This window comes from Falco cherrug, chromosome 15 (assembly GCF_023634085.1).
Source record: "Falco cherrug isolate bFalChe1 chromosome 15, bFalChe1.pri, whole genome shotgun sequence".
In the NCBI taxonomy this organism is placed as follows: domain Eukaryota; kingdom Metazoa; phylum Chordata; class Aves; order Falconiformes; family Falconidae; genus Falco; species Falco cherrug.
Window position 1 is genome coordinate 9475725 of NC_073711.1, and position 19515 is coordinate 9495239.

Below are 19515 nucleotides of genomic sequence, written 5' to 3' on the forward strand. Positions count from 1 at the left end.
GAACCGTGCAGATGTATTTAGTCTTACTCCCTCACCAGCTGTAACTATTCGCCTTAGTGATACGGACCATGACAGTGAAGGCCGAATCAGACTTCGGGCATTTTCACACTTTAAACAGAGAGAAGGAAAGGGGAAGGCAAAGTACAGACAAAGGTATTTTTTGCAGAACAAAACAGACAATTTATTGTGATAGAGGCATTACCTGTTACAGCCTGACACCCACCAGAACTGCAGGAGCTGAGACGTTACCCTGTGGCCATCACACCTTCGCCCTGTACATCCCTGCGCCCGGTGCTCCCGCCGAGCTGCTGCTGAGCCAGGGAGCAGCAGCCACCCAGCCCTCGGCTGCCACCCAAGCGGGGCGCTGGCCATCACAGTCACCTGCCAGCCCCCCACAAGACACATTTAAGAATCAGCAGTTACAAGTATGATCACAGGCAGCAAGATAATAGTACTACTACTTACTCCTGTTCTTCTTCCAAGCTTGATATAGTCCTGACTCCTCACAGCACCTCTGTGGCAGGCAAGGATTGTCGTTCCCCCTTGAGAAGTGAGGAACTGGGCCGTGGAGGCATGAAAAGCTCTACCAGCTCAAAAGCTAAACAAAAGAAGAGTGAAAACAAGTGGGTACAGAACAGGGGTACAAGATAAACTGTTTTCCATAAATAATGTGGGAAACAGTTGACTTTTGGAGGTTTCCCCTCTGCAGTGTTCGTGACCTAAACCCTGCAGAACTGAAAAGCTGAAAGGTGCATTGACACAAACAAAATCAAGAATGAAAAGAGGGCATTTTTTGTATTTTTATGAATATCCTAAGGACAAGCGTTGGGGCAGTGGCCTTCTCTGCCATCTATGACTGCTGTGCTGCTGGCCCGGTGGGGGTCAGGTGCCGCTGGCTCCCGGACCTGCGGCCAGGCCTGCTGCTCCGTAAAGCAGCGGAGCCCCGGCCACAGCCAGCGCTGCTCCCTGGCAGGACACGGCTCACGACAGAAAAGCTGCTGAAACGGTGCCAGTTTTCACAGCCAAACAAACTCACCTTTGTCCTCGCCACAGACACACAGGCGTTTCTCCCCCTCGCTGCTGTCTGGAGGCCAGTCGGCATTTCTGTCTCATTCAGACACTTGCTGAGTTTTACAGCCTGTTTTGGGCGATTGTTTGGTGGGGCTGGTTTCCTTTGCTGGAAAAACTGGCTTCTTTCCTCCTCACCCTGGTTCCACGCAGGTACGTGCCTTTCTCGAGGTGATGCCAGTCAGGGGTCGTTCCCCTCAGGGCCTCTTGCGCCATGAGGACTTGCCTGTGCCATGGGGAAGCCACATGGAGCATTGACAGGGCCTGGGGTGGTTGTGCTTGGGAGGGGTCTCCTGCTCACTTGAGCACCACCAACAGAGCTCCTACCCGACTGCTTTAAACCCTGTCTCCTCTCGTTTTTGACCTCAGGAGCTGTTTCCTACCCTCCAGCTCCGGAGAACAGGCTTCTCAACCGGGATGACCTCGCTAAAACCCTCCCTCCAACGTGGACCGCTCTGAGGGACAACCCAGCCAGGAGATTCCTCAGGCTTGCCGTGCCCACAGTGTGCCTGGGACAGGCGTCAGCGCCAACACGTCTTCTCCACCAGCCATGGGAAGCTGGGGCGGTGTCTGGCTCTTTAAACGAGGCAATTATAGCTACAGATTCTATTTGTGCATTTATTTAAGACTGCTAAAATTTTCCTGTTTCGTCCTACCCCTTCCCCCAGCCTCGCCTCCCCCAGGGAAGGCCCTAGCTCTCCCGTCAGATGATTTTGTGTCAGAGGAGGGACACGCCGTACCCACCGCTGCCCTCCTGGGCACCACTCAATGGGCAAGGTGGGACTGTGCCGTGGCCCCCCAGCCCTCCTTGCTGCCTCATGCTGGGCACCGCTTTATTTTCTGATGGGCCAACTGATACAGGCATTTAGAAACAAGAACTGTCACTAAAAAAACTAACGTGCCATGCAACAACACTCCCCCCCCCCGACAGAGATTAATTTCATGTTCTCCTACAATTACACTGGAAAAGGAGAGTGAGCCTAAGAAATCCCATCTTAAAATAAAATTAAAGCCTGCTTCCATTCTTCATCTAGCCCATTTCTCCTGCTAACAGCACACAGGCATTTGTACATGTTATTAGATCGACATTGTAGCATCCTGGACAAATCAAATTAATTCAAATATCTGCAGGTATGAAATGTTGTAGCTGAGAAATGAGCACATAAAGTATATGCAATTTTCCCCTGGCAGTTTATTATGGTATGAAGAAAAAAACATTCTGTGCTTGAAGCTGACGTTATATTACAAATGTATTGCGAAGTATGATGTGACTATTAAAATATGATTACACAAAGTATGAACATTTTAAGAAGTTTACAGTACAGTGAATCTTTTATAAACAGACTCTTAAATATACATAGGACAATAGCTGACAGGAAAACATCAAAAATTAACTATTAATGTTTATAGACTTTTCCCCTGAAAAAAAGTCTCACATTAAAACAGAAATTATGAAAAGCCTTAAAACCAGGAACAAATCACCTGTACACTACAAATATACATGGCAGAGGTGCGCAAACCAGAGCTACCTGTCGGCTGAAGGGGACAGTCACCAGGGATGCCTGGCAGTGCCCGCCCAGCGCCAGCCCTCCGGGTCACCCCCTGCGGGCAGCACCGCGTGGCCGGCTGTGCCCAGGCACACACACGCCGGGCAGCGGCTGGGACACCACAGGCACGCACTCACCGCAGGACAGCGGGCGGGACGGCGCCTTGTCAGTGTCGAATCGACCTACTGGAGTGTATCGGGTTGAGAATGTGCCCGGGATCTTGCAAATGGATCTCTGCGGGCAGATCCCTGAACGCACTGGGAGCCCGGATGGGACCTACATATCGAAATTGGGCTGCAAGACTGAGCTACCAGGGAATCAGCAGCTCCTTTTATGGATTTTATTTTTTTTAAAATTCAACTTTTCAATCTGTCCTCTTGGTATGGGAGAACAGATGCCACATTTGATTTCTGCTTAGTCTGGTTGCAACGACACCCCTAGTTCATGTGTTAAGTTATGTCAAAAACATAAGTATTTTATGCTGTAATACACAGTATTACTGAAACTAACAATATTACTTGCATATTTATAACAAGGTATAATGAAATCCCTATAATAAAACCAAAAGTTATGCCATAGATTTATTTACAAACAGTCCAGCAAAGAAGTATAAATACTTCTACATTTAAGGTTTAGGAAAACATAATTTACAAAATATTCAAATATATACAGTCATCTGAAAAACTGCCAATATTAAACTTTGATGCAGGCAAAGAATTGGCTGAGTCTACTCATTCCGTATTGAAAGAGGCGGCGGCTTTCACGGGTTGTCTGTTACGTTCAAAAGCCATACGTATGTTATTTACAATGAGACTGCTTCTCTCCCGGCTAAACATGTCCGGAGCTTTGCGCGTGCTGTCCCAAAATGTCGTCTATCATTGTCAGATTGTTCAACCACTCTTCGTCGTTGCTGCTGCTGTTCTTCATGAGGGAGTCGAGGAAGTCAGTGTCGCTGCAGTTGGCGGGCATGATGGAGTTGCTGTGCTGGGACACAAAGTCATACTGCGGCAGCTCGGCGGCGGCGCTCATCCTGCTGAAGGCGTCGGGCGGCTGGCCTGTGGAAGGGTAGCTTGGCGGGCCAAGGCCCGAGGCAGGATTGAGCTGGTTAAAACTGGATACTCCTTGTGGCACTGATTTCATAACATTCATAGCTGGCAACGGTCCTCTGGTTAAATTGTGTCTCAAGTTCTGATTACTCATTGAGCTCAAGCCCTGGCCAGCCTGGCCCATGCTCAGTTTTTGCATCTGTCTGACCTGGACGCCGGGAGCGATCTGGTTAGGCGGCACTACAGCCTGCTGGGAGAACTGCTGAGCCGGTGCACTCGCTCTCACGTTCTGTTTGGAGAAGAGAGCGTTACCGGAGAACTGCTGCATGCTGGTATCCATTTGGCTTTGATTTGGCATTCTTGGCACAGTGGTTGGCGTCCACATCTGGGCAGAGGAGTTGGGGTAGACGTTAGGGATTCTTGGCATGCTCGGCTGCCTCAAGTGTTGCTGAGTCGCAGAGTGATTTGCTAAGGATCCAGAACTGAAGCCTGCCATCGGCATTCCTGGACGCACAGCGGAGTGGCTGTGTACTGTTTGGCACCCCGAGTTCATGCCCAGTGAGTTCTGGCTTGGCCGCAGTGGGATGTTAAAATCAGAATTAGGCGGAAAAATCCCCTGCTGCTTGCCAGGGTTGTGCGGGATCATCACCATCGTCCCGCTGCTCTGGCTGGCGGTGGCTGGGGCCATGCCAGAGCCCAAGGAGCTCTGGAGCATGGCTGGGTTAGACGGCAGCATGCGGTGGTTGGGCGGAGGAGCCGGCATCACCTGGCTGCAGTCGGTGGGGATGGGCTGCTGCACGGCTGCGTACAGAGAGACACGTTAGCTGGGGAGCACGTGTTCACCCTCGAAACACGGCAGAGCCCTGAAAGGCTGCTGCTCCATCTTTCCCTTTCGTTACATAGGCCTCTCCCCTGTGTCAGGGTATGTGATGAAACGTGAAACGCTTTTATTTCAGGGCTGAGAATCATTTAGCGCCCTGTATTTAATTAGACCCCAGGCCCTGGCTCCTCGAGGCTTTTCATAACACACCATTTCCCTCCTTACCTTGAAACTGATTTATCTGCTGAGCCGCAAACAAACTCCTCTGCTCAGATGTTACTCCCAGCATGTTTTGTCTCTGCTTTTCCTGGAAAACAAGGGGCATAATAGTAAAGTTGCAGTCTCTTGTCAAGCAAGAATAGCAGCATACACCTGAAGCGTGGCCACTGTCATCATTAACAACCTCCCCTGCACACACACACACCCCTCTGATGAAACTCAGCCCAGACAGTTCATTTCAGACCGGATCTTAATTGCTCACATGCCCCTTCTTGCAAAGGTGTCCTGACAAACCTGGGAAGCGCAGCCTTCAGCAGACACTGTGCCAGCCCAAGGGGAACTGGATGAACATGGAGACCCTCCAGTTCACCAGCTTATAAGTCAAGTGCAGCACAGCTGGAGGCTGCAGGAATCCTGGTGTCTCCCCAGCACCTCTTGTGCTCACTATTTGGACGTGTTCTCTGAAGTACCAGCTCCGGGAACACAAGACGTCCAAGAGCCTATTGGTGAACAGAAGCTGTGGCAGCATTGCAGGGGCACATTGACAAACAGGAGACTGCTGGTGGCCGTGACCCTGTCTGGAGGATGGCTCTGCTCATGTGCACCATCACCTTTTGCACTGGTTGACACTTCTAACTCCAACATAGCAGCAAGCCACTGGAAGCCGGGCATCCTTAGCAGGGCTCCCTGTGCAAGGCATTGCTGACTTTTTCCAAGTGACCTGATTTACATCTCCCACCATTTAACCCCAGAACCTCCCACCGCACTCGCATCCCTGCTGTGGACAGCAGCCGTGACCAGGGGAACTCCCCGTGGATGGTGGAAGCTGAGGCCTGACTCCCGCTGTGTTGGAGCAGCACAGTTAAGCTTGAAGCCAACTGATGACAAGGAGGTAGAGTCAGTTTTGAAAGGGAGTTTGATCAATGAGCATGACAGTACTTTGTCGAGGATTTTACTGAGCTACTTCTTGTCTCATTTCCCATCCAAGGAAATGAGCCTCCTTGACCCAAATCCAGCAGCACACTCAGAAAGTCAGAGGCACATGTTCAGCACTGCCTCATCCAACTCTGGATCTGTTGGATCGCCCCATCCCTGCTCCTTCAAGCAGCATATCACAAACCTCATACAGGGACTTCTGTTGCTAGAGACCAGCCAAGTCCAGGACAAACTGGAGTCTAATATCTGCTGTGGTGAATCCCCAGGGAACCAGAAAGAAAGGCAAGCATGGAGAACATCTCTCCTGGGGCTGAATCACTCTCCAAGCCTCCCTTCTCTGCATCTTCCCTCCCAATCCTGTGACTGACCAAGGATGACGGCAATGATACGGAGGTGACTGAATCCTTTCCTTGCACATGAGTGGGCAGATCTGCACTCAGACTTGTTGAGCAGCACTAGGCCTTGGCCTCTCCTGGGCATGACATCCTGGATTCACCACAGCCCTAGTCTGACTCAACCCAGCAATTCCAGCACTACTCCTTAGTGTTTGCTGACTGGTGATTTCTCCATTCCAGTTAGTCCTGTCCTTCCCAGTGAGGTGGACAGCACATCAACCCACAGAAGCACTGGGCATCATACCTGCATCAGCTGTCGTTTCATTATTTGCTGCTTCAGTAAATGGTTCCTCATTGTGTACCCATTCACCGTGGCTGGTGCAGGCACAGAGCCTCCGCTTGGGATGGAGCCCGGCTCCTGAAGTCTGGCAACAATTCCAGGATTTTGATCCTGCCAAGAAAGATGAAAAAAGAAAAATAATCTTATCAGGGAGATAACAACAGAAACCCTTATCCTCTCTGTTGATGCCCTCTCTCCAGTCTTTGGCTGTTCCAGGGCCAAAACACCTTGTGGATTCACATGGACCCGCATGTCACGGGGAGGACAGTGAGGGGCAGGGGACTGCTCAGATTTCTGAGTATCGGCACAAGAAGTGAGAGAAACAAAACGTTAATCCAAAATTCTTTGTGACTAGCCCAAGGCTATGGGACTGATTCACTACCATTACTGGAGTCACATGGCTGCCTGGCTGGCAGAAGGGATGTGAGTAAAGCATCACATTTCCCACCAGTTCCCCAACTGTTACACTGAAAGACATAAGGAAAGAAAAGTTGCATCAGGGTAGGATTTGGCAACTGAATGTAAAGGAGAAGCCTACAGGAAAGGAAAACAGCAAACTAAAAGCAGAGGAGGGGAAAAGGTGCCATCAAACCAGGGACCCCGAAAGATGAGGAAGATGTGGGCATGGGACCAAAGTGGTGCTTGTGGGTTCCATGATCAGACCAATGAAGAGAGCTAATTGTGAAAGGAGAGGAGAACATGGAAAAATGCAGGGTCAGGTCATGGCCAGGCACAAATCAGTAATGCAGTGGGCCTGATTCCTGGCCGGTGTAAACTGGCCTCAAGGAAAGATCTGAGTTGAGCTTCACCAGCTGAGCACTTGCCTCCAACGAAAGGGCATTGTGTGGAGAAGAGGGGGAAAAAATTCACAAGAACACGATGAAGACACAGCCCAAAAGGGAAAAAGAATTTAAAAAATATTGAAGTCTAAACATTTTAGGAGCTGGCAGGTGGTCAGGGAAATACAAGAGGAAAACAAAGGAAGAAGTCAGGGCCTCACTGAGGACAAGATTCTGTAAGTGCTGTACCCAGGAACAGCAGTACCAGTGTATTCCCCATTCTCCATTTTCACATCCAGCTTCTACGTTATTTATGATGTTTTGTTATTATTGGCAGGGAGAAGTATGTATATTATATCCAGCATCCTTAACTGGGCCATGTTTCCTTTGTTTTCAGAATGGAAGCCCACATCCTTTGTTTGAGAATCAATGTTATCAGGAGATAAGCAAGAAGAAAATGGTTGTTCCCTTTTGACATCTGACAATTAGAAGCATGCTCAGATGGAGAAAACAGGATACGAGCCATGTTTCAGAGTGGCCAGAAGAAAGCCTTGGGAGGCATTTGTCACCAGGCAAACTTCTCGGGCCTGGGGGGCCTTTCCACAGCAGCTTCACCATGAGGAATCACCCAACGCCTTCCAAGATATGCTTTGTAAGAGCAATTACCAAGAAGGTCACTGAAATTAGTCATTTTTATGGTGCCTCCTTTTGTTGTAGCACTTCGGTCTATTATGCAAAACCACAATTGATGAAATGTAAATGCCTGCTAGATAATTTACTAAAAGACACAAACCTGCAGCTCATCACTGCTCTCATTATCATTCCTATTCATGGGCAGTCTCATAAGACTAGACTTTATTACTGGTGCTTTGCTTACAATTCTGCTGGACATCTCTCCTCCTCCCCCTTCCCTCCTCCCCATTTTACTCCACCTCTCCCACAGAAAAAGAGGAAGGGGAGGAATAAAGTAAGTATGATTTACTACAGATGTAAATATGGAAGTTCATGTAAAGCTAGCACTCTGCTTTCATGTCAGACAGGATTCTGCAGCCATAGTTAAGCTTTGAATAATGCAGATTGCCTCTAGGGGAATATTTGAAAGTGGAGGGATTCGGTTTGTGTACCCTGCACAAGAAAAGACACTGAAATGTTCATACCACCAAAATCCCTGCCATCTATCCAATTTCCTCCAAACTTGTCTTGTTGCGTGCAGAGAGGGTCTGTGCTTACTGAAGCAAATGAGTTTAGTGCAAGGACAATCATTCTGATGTCTTGCTCAGGGCTATTGCATTAACAAGTCATAACATTAAAGTCTCTTTTCCTAATCATGTCCACCTCATTCTAATTTCTCCCAAACATCATCAAGAAAATAACGTTGATTTTTCCATATTATTAATGGTAAAGAAGTGTAAATCACATTACCAATTGCGGCTCTTGTGCTGTGGCAGTACAACAGCTTAATTATATGGGATTTTCTGCAGGCACCCTATAGCAATAATGACAATCAGCAAAGTTCATTTGCAAATAGACAGAATGGGTTGCTGAGTTTTTCAGAGCGAAGTTGTATAACACTTAATTAGCCACTAAAGAAACAATCTATAGATATAAATTTTGCTTTTGGGGAAATTAGGACAAAACAGCATAGATGGGAAGACAAGGAATGAATTCAAAATCTTGCCTTCTACAGTTCACAGTTAGGTTATAGCCAAAAAACAAAACAAAAAAAACCAAACAAACACAAAAAAGGAAAAAGTTCTCTCTTTTCACCACTAGTGGGAACTACTGTATTCTCTTACAATAAAAAATAACCTCTTAAACGTCATGACTAAGAATAGCTCTGGTGTAGTCTAAAGGACACTGCTATCTGTACCAAAGGTTAATGAACTTCAAACATTTTTCCTTTTCATCACTTCCCAAGAAAAATCACTTTCCTTCCCATAGTAGGGCGAAGCCAAACAAGCCATAATCTTAATTTGTCTATAGTTTGGATTATCCCATTTTAAAATCCAGGAAGACAGCAAGGAGAGGAGGATTCTAGTGTCGAAGTTGGGAAGGATGGAAGCGGGTGTTCACACCCAAAGGGCCATGTGGCTGAACCAGCTGTAAGCCCACTGGAGGCTACAGATGGCTATGGCAGATTCTTACTCTTCCTCTTTAAAAATATATGTTTGCATGTAAGTATCAGGGGGTTTTGACATTTTTTCCCTCCAAAACCTCATGTTAAAACATCAAATGGGCAGAATCCCTAACCCAACGGCATGCCACGCAGACCTGGAACTGGAGAGCATTTTTCTGTTGCTAAAGCAAACCATCGCGCAGCAGGCCCTGAGCTCCTGCAGCTCTCCCCGAGCTTTCCAATGTAGCAATTTCTGTTCAAAAAGGCGCTTTGGGTAACTTCAGTGTTTTGACTTAGCATCTCATGCACTAGTTTCAAGAGCAAGGAGAAAAGAATCAGGTTCCGGGTTTGCAGGAATTCTTACTGCTTGTGTCAGTATTTCACCCCTGACTGTAACTGTGAAAGCGGTTGCACAGCGCAGCGAAACCAGTCCCTCCCAGCCGCCCAGCCGGTGCACAATGGTGAGCTGTTCAGGCTGGGCAAATGCATCTGCAGATTACTGTGCCTGGCTGTGGTGAGCGTGGGTCTGGTCCAACAAAACATTTGGGCAACCACTTAATGGAAAGTGTACGAACAGCCCTTCTGGGAGCTACCATGTATATTTATGAATCTACATCCTTCTAAAAATCCACTGATGAGCTCGACCTGCGCAGCCCCATCATCTGATTACGTACAAGCTGCACGACTGCAGTAAATAAGTGTGGAGATGAATTGTTTTGTGTGAACACCGTTGATAAACTCCAGTCCTCGGCACTTAGTTATATATCCAGTAATCACTATGGCTTCACTTAAGTGAGAATGAAGAAATTTATGGCCCCTAATTCCTCTGAATCCTCATTAACAAACAGTCCAAAAAGAATTTAAAAGCAAGACTTTCTGAGGATCTGAGCTAGAGCTTTAATCGCTTTTTGGCAAATATGTAAAAATCCCTCTAATCTTTAATAAAGAGCATTCATTGTTTTTTAGGACTATGCAAAAACACTAAACTCATTTATCATTATTAAACTTTCCCATCTGCTCTTACGGTGTAACTCCAAAGAGTATAACAAAGAAATGTACATGTTAAATTGTATTGACTTAAGCCCAAAGCTATTGGAGACGTACAATTTATTTCAGTGAGGGCATGAAGGGGACTGCAGGCTGCTAGACAGAGTCATTTGTCCAATGATGAAAAGACAGTTATCTGCACCAAAATGGCTCTTGGAAAGGCACATTTGCTTTATAAGAAATAAGCTGCCAGGTGAGACCATTCAGCATTATGTTACAGACCCAGACAATAAAACTAAGCCATGAATTTCAATAGTTAACAGATGGACTAATTAGAGACTGAATTCTTTGTGGTTCTAGCAGATAACCAGGTCACAGCAAGGTTACTGAGAGAGAGACAGGCAGCTTTGCAAATTTTGGTAGATATTTACAGAGTCGGGGAAGAACTGCACTTCCTAACCGAAAGCGTTAGCAGCAGTGGAAAAACGGAAACGTGTCTAATTAAAAACGCATATAGTATCTGCATTTAAAAAGTTTATTCCATTTCAAAAGACACTGCTGATTTCAGAAACACTCCCTCCACTTGCAATGGGGTATCCAGCTGAATCCAGTAATTACAGAGCTTAAAACAGAAGGGCTGTTGAGACGAGCCACAGCACCCCAGCAAAAAGGAGAGGACCTAAGGGAACGGGTGGCCCAGGGTGGATGTTTGCTGTAAATACGAGAAAGGGACAAACCGCTTTTTCCACCATTTGTTTTTTGTAACCAAAGATAACTTGAAGAATTAACCAAGACCTCACACAGTAAAAAAAACCCCAACAACCAAACAAAACCCCCAAAAGCCACACCAAACCAGAAAGGGACACCATGGCTACAGGACTGGAGCAGAGCCTGTGCCACCGACCGGCCGATGCCCTGGCTACTCGGCCGCGGACCCTAGGGGCATCCCTATTCACTGCGGGGACAGCTGTTCTCTAGGGGTGGGGTGAAGTTTCATGAACCAGCTTTTGTTCTGTATTTTAAGAACATCTGTAATGTATGGGAAGTTCTGCTGAGGAAATGCAAATACTAGTTTCAAACTAATGCCTCTGCGTTTCCCTGAGCTCCCGCCTGCCAGTGCATCGTCTCCTCTCTCGTAGGTGCGCTGCCTCTCCTTCAGCACTTTGCTCTGAAGTCCAAGACAAAGCCTGCTAGGCATGACGACTCTACAAATACCGCAAACTAAGCAATTAAAACACTAAGAGTATTAAAGTGACCTCACACAAAGAGTTTCCTGGTTGTAAGAGTGCCATGTTTAGGCCTATGGAGAAGCCACGTATAAGACTCCCAGTGTCTAGTAACCTTGTGTGGTCCCATAGAAAACCTCGATGCCACCTTTACAAAGGAGGATCATTGCCTCCACAGCTGTTAGTCCAAGTAGATACTAAGATGGGGAATCTGCTTGGCCAATGCATACAAACAAAACAAACTAACTCCAGGGTCAGGGTTTGGCAGAATGACTGTGTCAGCCCACAGAACAGTGTGATGGCTGTGAGATGCCATGATCATTTCCTTCGTGTAGAAGTCAGGGGTTAGATATGCTTCTTGCCTCTGCTTCTTGCCTTTAACAGAACTCTCCATTTGCTCTTTGGAAGTTTTCTGTCTTTTTTATCTCCTCTATTCTGCTCCCAGTTCAGAGATGCTCTTCAAGATAAAACAGCCTTTCAGTTCAGAAACGCTCCAAAGCTTTTGTTTGTTTGCATGTTTGTTTTAACACAATGTATGAACATTGGTAACACAAACTGTGCAGCTCTGTTGATCTTGTTTTTACCCATCTTTCACCCATTTATGTGATATACAAGCATGTAAAATAATACCAGACTCAAGTTTCTGAGCTTATCTTGGAGGCTGTCAGTCAGGAAAAGGCTTTCTTTGAAGACTGTTAGTGATCCATGGGTATAAGGTTTTGTTTTAAAAAAAAAAGTTCTTTTAAGTTTTTCTTCCTTTTCATACGGCATGAGCATGTACAGCTTCCTTCAAAGGTAGTTCTCCTTCTTTGCTAGGAGTAATGACAAGATCACCACACCTGGCTAGCAATAGTATTAGAATCTCCTCCCTTCAAGCAAAGCAGATGAAACGCTAATTTCCCTATAGCTGCTCTTGTACTGCCTGCTGTTCAAAACAGAACAAAATCCTATCAAAGTATCCAAAGTGCTTTTAAAAATGCACGCAGAATTTTAATAAGATGGAAAGTGAGTCCACTTCCCCTCTTAAAAAAAAATAATTAAATTAGTTAAAGCTTTTGTGCAAAGACTACCCATATTTTCAGAGCTGGTTTCATCCATCAAAACATGCCATTGAAGAGCAGCAGCAATCAGAGCAACGGAAGGACAGAAAATCCAGAGTGAACTACTGCAACAGCGATTTTTCTTTTACATGGAAATACGTCCTTTAGCAGGCAAGTTGAAATCAAACTGTGATGCTGTTACCAGCACCATGTTGTTAGGGAGAACATGGGCAATAGCTCTGGGAGCAGCCAAGAGCCTGAGGCACAACGTGAATGGGAGAGCTGGTGTATCACAGACACACGCAACTCTCCATGGGACTGCACTGCTTGTAAGGAGGCACAGTCAAGACTCCAGCAACAGCAGCTCCCCTGCAAATGCATCCTTTGGCCCAGGTGAACTCCCAGGCCGTGGGTGAAGGCAGCCCAGAGAACAGCTTTGCTCCACCATCCTGAGTGAAAGGCAAAGCTTTCAGGGTAACTGGAGACTCACGGAGGCTCTGCCAGACTCCTGATGGCAATGGGACCTGGGTACCTGTGGTGGTAACACACTTTTCTTCCACCTGAGAGCAACGCTTTAGGGCTGGACTCATTCCCACCAGTTTTTGAACCACCATGCTTTTAATATAAACTGCATCTGTTATTGTTTTTATGTGTATACACCCCAAAATGCAGAGATGGGTGTTTTATACCTGTCTACATAACATACAGTCAAGATCTAAAATTGAATTCTCTGCAAAGAACAAAATATTTATATTTGGCTTGTACAGCTATCATGATTCTCCAACCCGTGACACCATGCTCTCGCTCCCATGGAGGGCAGCTTGCCTATAAATTCAATGAGATAATCTAAAACTGTATTTATCTCACCCAATTTCGGCTGGTAGTCCTTCTGCCTGTCTCTACAAGGTTGCGCTAGCTATGATGACAAACTACAACATCTTGTATCTATAAAGTGGTTTGACTCAAGTAATCCTTGTGTTATGTCAAGGCATGCTCTCAGAGGTGTCGATGAGATTCAAAAGGAGCGGGGTTAGCTCAAGACCCACAGAAGCTGCTACAGAGAACTGGCTGGTGAATTTATGTATTGAGAGCAGAAAAGATCTGATAAAAAAGGGGGGGGGGGGGGAAGATTTCACTCTAATAAAGTGAAAGTCAGGGAATCTTGAGCTAATGGGAGAAAACAGTTTTCTACCTGCCCATTTCTGAAAAGCTCTGCAAATTACAGTGAAGTGGTCTGGATCACAGAGATTTGTGAATCCCTATATTTCTCTAAGTTAATGTTTCCATTAATTTCTTTTTCATTTTCATGCAAAGGTTCAATTTGCAGAGGCAGATGTCTGAGTCTCGTTAACTTTCAATAGCAGTTGGCTGCCTGAGTGCTTCAGAGAAGCCCTTTGCATGAAAACCTGCCCACATGCAAAACCCAACAGTATATACTCCTGATTTCTCATGTACGTGCATAAACAAAGCATGGTCTGGCGCAAAGTATCACATCACTTTTTCAGTAGTAAACCTCTCACAAGCTGACTCTTTCCTAACAGATGAAACTATTCAAACACCTAAAATGGTTGTGTCAGATCATCTACCGATCAGGTGCCAGAAGTCAGCACCACAACTTACAAAACCAAATGCAGTGATAAATAACATGCTAAAATAATGGATACAAAGAAGGCTGTGACTAGGTAGTCCTCATGATCAAATTTTTAAAACCAAGGTATTGACATGTTAAAAAAGAAAAATGTATTAAGGTGACCTTGAGTATGGGGAACAAGGAGCAATTCCATTATTTTTTAAAATGGAAATTATTATTAAAACACCCGAAGCTGAACTGCTGTAACCAAGTCAACTCAATCTCCCTTAAAAATTCCTTTTCTCCCCTTCCATTCAGATTGTATTTACAAACTGTAGATGTCTCATTTTTTTCTTGTGTCATTTCATTATTACAGAGTTGAGATCACTAGCCATCTGCAGCTTCATTTCATCAAGCTCTGGTTTGTCCTTGGAGCAAGGTCATCCGGGACAAGAACATAAAATGCTGCTTTCCTCAACTGACAGTTCTTTATGCCTTCCTGTAAATATTCCCCACTAATTTTAAATAATTTTACCACTTCATACTCCCCCTCACACACACTGAAAAGGCTGATATACATGCAAATTAATAAGGATCTTGTCATTTAACCACATCATGACATATTAGAAGCAATTAATGGTGTTTATTTGCTGATAACATAGGCATTTTGAACACCAGCTCAAGAATCCTTGGTAGCTTCAAGTGACTTGCAGGATATTAGCTGTGGGTCAGAAGTTGGGACCCCCCCATTAAGCATTAGCATATGCTTGGAGCGACTCTGTTTTCCATCAGGCAGAAAAAAAATTGCAGTCAATGCACAAAAATTACCAGCTGCTATATACCCTATGGTGGGTGAGTGATAATAAAACATCACTAGGTATATGTGGGTTCATTCATCGAAATCAACAGACCGGTAAGGGAAGATTTTCAGCCGCATCACACAATGTTCCAAGCTAAAAACAAAGAAAACGGAACATGGACTTTCTACTCAGATCAGATTTGACTTGCCATAAATCCATAAATTCTGGAGCATCTTCTCTGAAGCAAAGACTGCTTCTATGCATTACAGCAAAACCAAATGAAACCAACAAAAAAACCCTCCAAAAAACACAGGGTAAATTAATTTGAGTCTTCGTTAGCACACCCATAAAGCAACAGGGAATAACTGAGTGATTGAGAATAATCAACACTGGCTCTGGGGGTCAGTCTGCCCCCCGGTCTCTGGCTGCAGATGCTGGCAACAGCAGACTGAAGGTCCTGGCTCTAATCTCCAACTCAAGGTGTATATCTTTTGGCACTTGGAATATTAACTACTGGGCTGATGTAGTGGATTCTGATATATGCTCTGCTGTATGCAGCCATCTGGCTCACAAAAACACGTGAGAGTTTTTATCTGAGTGCCTCTAATAGCCGCAGTAGTCCTAGACATGAAGACTGCACATCACGGAGCCCTGCTTGCGAACACACCTGGCTGGACGCCGTGCAGATCGGCACACAAGCCTCCCACGAGTTTACTTGCACAAGCAAGAGTCCTTTTGGATACGCAGCGGACGGTTAGCTCACGAGCCTGTGAGCACGCAATTTGTCAGAAGGAGACGCAGAAAATGGGATCGTCAAAGGTGAACTCCCAAGCCACCTCTAAAGGAGATGATCTTGAACGGTGAGTTTGTTCCATGACTGAGTCACAGGATAAAAGCTGGCCATATGGACTTGGGCTCATACAGCCGGGGTCGGTTTCCAGTTCCATCATACATAGTTTCTCCACGGGACTATGGACAAGCCACTTCATTTCTCCCTCTGTCTCAGTTTCCCCCCAAAAAGGAATTAAATTACTCTCTGAATAGGAGGATCAGGGTCAGTTCCCAGGGCAGCATGTGGGTTACAACTCCAGCCTCCTGAAATGGTGCCTCTCCCGTGCCCTTGGGTTATGACCCCAAAGACCTGCAGCAGACCTGCGCTCCGTGCTGCTCACCGGCAAGAGGTGGAAGGGCTTTTTCTGCTTCACGTGGCATACGAGGTTTTGTCTTGGCCTCCTCTCTGCACCTCTCCTCTGAGTCCGGCCACAGCTGGTTGCATCTTAGAACAGCACTAAACTACACCAAGTTGTAATGGTCCCCTAGGGCCTCTAACCTGGCTGCACAGACCAGCGGAGCGCAGCATGTCCCGGCCACACGCCCCGGGATCCCATGACTCGCCCCTTGCATGCCAGCAAGGGAAGCCGCTGCAACAACTACGGACATTGCTGCATCTGGAGAATCCCCCGGCACCCAGCTGGGAGCTGTGTCAAGAGGGCTGCATGCTAGAAGTCAGCTCTGTGTTTTGACTGGTACGTAAAGAAGAGGCTGGCTGAGGCAGTTGTGGGTGAGAATCCTAGGATTTCCCTGCAAGTCGTGCTTGGTATTTTATTGTGAGAGCTTTTACTGCAGTGAGAACAGTCCTGCTTCACTCCGCACCCTCTCCTGAATCCCTGGCTTCTGCCCCCTTCCATCCCTATGATATGTCCTTCCCTGTCATTCACACAAAAGGAGATACTTTTCATTCAAAATTTATCCACAATGAAAAAACCCCATCCAAGCACCTCCAAATATTATCTTCTCAAGTCAGCCAATGTTTCCCTCAAATTCTGTGGGATTTTGTTGCCTCTGTCACTTAAGATAATAGGAGTCTAGGAAACGTGCCTTTGAACATTTGGCCAGCCACGCTCCTGCCGTAAGGAAAGAGGGAAGCATATAAAAGAAGCAAGGGGGCTGGAACCAGCTCATGTTCCCTGTGAGGCAGAGATGTGACAGAGCACTCACAAGTGTTTCTTCTGCGGAGACACTGCATGTCAACAGTTAACTTCCCTTTGTACCCATCCAAATGATTAAGGTTAGAAGCTTGCCTGGTGACATCACCGGAGTTTAAACATGCTGGATATGGTCCAGGGAGCCAAAGTTATTGCTGACCCCATGGTTACTGATCCGCTCCGCAAGTAGCTGATGTCTGCTCTCACTTTATGAATTATTTAATGGGTTAAAGATTGGTCAGATCTTCTTTATGCAACATACAGCTATACAGTGGGCAGGGGGACATAAACATGCATTAACAAGGTTAAAGCCATATACTGTAACTACACTGTTTTCAGCTTGAAGCTTTATTGACTTAATCATGCTGGCACTGCAGCCAACAAATCATTAAATCCATTCCATTCTTTTGCTGGTTACCAACCACAAAAACAGAGGCAGGCAAACACGGAGCAAACCTCAGAGGGGGTGGGGAGTGGGGGGTGCGGGGCAGAGGGAGAACAGTGGGATCACTATGGAGCAGGGCTGGCCTGTCGCTGCCAGCACAAAGACGCCAAATCTGTCTTTACCGACTAAGTGGTTTCATGGTTTAAAGTGACACACTCATTTGTTCCTGTTTTGCAATGATTATAGAAAAAAAGGGGGGGGGGGGGGGCAGGAATACAAAGCAAACTGAGCTTCTTCATGCCATGAGAGAGAAAGACAAGAGGGAGAGCGTACGTACACACAGGCACCCTCGCAGGGCACAGACCGCGTCTTCGAATGCAGCCCAGGGCCAGGGCAGAGGGGACGCGGGCACTCGCTGCACCCCAGGGGTCCTGGGCTCGGCTCCGCACTCCCTGCTAATCTGCAGTGAAATGCAGGCGTAATTAAGAGTTCAGTGTAAAAGAAAAAGGACATGGAGCATTAAATCAGTCCTTCTGTTGCCCTCTAGGAGCAGCTCTGACCACAGTAAGCAATAGAAGCAGTCCCCGTTTTCAGATCCAAGTTACAACTTCAGACAAAAGCTTTAATTTTTGACCTGGCACTTACTGTAACTTTGCATAGCCATGCCCAGGAACCCCTGCCCCCAGAAGCTCCCCAATTGCCAAAATACTGTTTCTAGGTGGTTAGTTTAAGTCATCCAGGTTTGAAAATGGAGCTGTCAGCTTATCGGTTTTAAACCCGTAAGATCTTTATTTGTCACTGCTGTCATCCCCATTCATTTCTTGATGGAAATCATTTTCTCTATCACCATAAAAGTGGCTTGTTCTGCGCTAGGGGAGCATCCCATCAGGACACGGCTCCTCTGTGTTACAAGCAGGCTATGGAGAAAGAATTCCGCATGAACTCTCGGAAACCTCCAGACATCATGGTGTTTTACTTCTTTTACTGATGCTAGACACAAGCTATTTGCAAGTTTTCCTCCACTGAAAGATCATGAAATAAGCTTCCCCTTTCTGGGGAAGACTCAGGTACAGCAGAGGAGACTCCTGGGCTATTCCTATCTATTATGAAAAGAAGGAGAGGCCAACAAGCTCCCTTTTCTTCGCCTTCTGGGTACAGGCTGCTTAGAGCTCCCTGTAAGAGTAATCCAGATTTTGGCATCCTACCAGTGCAGGGCCTTGGCAGGTACATTTGCACCTTGTCCTGAGATACACCACCACAGACCTTTTTGAACACCGTCATTATTTGGTTATATAGTTGTTTTCTTTAGACCCAAAGAAGCCTTCTTAGAGTTTGAGTTCCAACCTTGCCTTCTTTTGTTTACTAGTCTCCAGATTCCTATCACCCAGAGACGTCTCCTGGCTCCATATATTGCAAATAAACATATCATTACTTGGTGCAGGAGTCGGCCAGAATTCCTCTCGGAAACAGCCGCCCGAGAAGAGCCTGTCCCCAGCCGCTCGCCCGCGGCGGTGAGGCAGTGGAACACCACCAAAGGTACTCCTTTCCAGCCACCACGCTGGAAAACCAGACAGAAATGAAAACGCTTTCCGAGAGTCAGAAAGTCAAAAAGTCGGCTATTTAAGGTACCTATGTGACTTTCAGCTTCACAGACTTTTGTATGTTGGATCACCACAGCTGCTGCTGCTGCCAAAGATGGAGAGTAAAGGTGCCCCCAGCAGACAAGGGCGAAGCCTGAGCACGTTGTCCAGGCTTCCCTCACCGCTGACCATCCATCACATCTCGGAGGTGCACATCAGCGTGAGGTGAAATGACCCTCTAAACATCTTTTCCTCCGCTGGCCACAGGAGGAGCCTGACTGATGGGAGCAGGAAGATGAATCCCAGCCAGTCACAGAGGAAGGCTGACAACGGAGAGCACTAAACCCCCATCCCACAGGTCCCAAACCAGCACCTAACCACGCAGCTATTTTGCCTTTTGCCCAGGGTTCGGCAGCCCCTGCTCCACAGCTTGTGCTCAGTAGAGCCAGCTCAGCTTCACCCTGCAGATGCCACCTCCCACCACCACCACCGAACCCCAGTGCCGCAGCGCTCCCTGCCAGCGCCCACCCACCCTTCCCGCTGCGTGTGCCCACAGGCCTGAGCCGGCAAAGGGAGGGCCTGTGTGATGGACTCATCAGCCTGGAGAGCATCTTATCATTGACCTGTGCTTGTCAAGGGACCATGGAAATGCAGAGGAGGCTCCACTGCCGCCGTCATTACCCGACAAGCTGCTTCAAAGGGAAGTGACAGTTGTGGTAATGTTTTAGGACCGACA

General features: G+C 46.7%; 1 protein-coding gene across 2 annotated transcripts in view; it reads right to left on the reverse strand.

The window, feature by feature from the left end:
* Window positions 1-2236: 2236 nt before the first annotated feature.
* The window catches only part of MAMLD1 (mastermind like domain containing 1), an 83660-nt gene continuing 66381 nt past the window's right edge, over window positions 2237-19515 (reverse strand). For both annotated transcript variants that reach the window (XM_055727506.1, XM_027799499.2), the window contains 3 exons: window positions 6276-6422; window positions 4707-4788; window positions 2237-4462 (listed from right to left, as the gene is read on the reverse strand). In XM_055727506.1, coding sequence (XP_055583481.1) covers window positions 3444-4462; window positions 4707-4788; window positions 6276-6422 — 1248 coding nt within the window. In that variant the 3' untranslated portion in view covers window positions 2237-3443. The remainder of the gene's footprint in view (window positions 4463-4706; window positions 4789-6275; window positions 6423-19515) is intronic.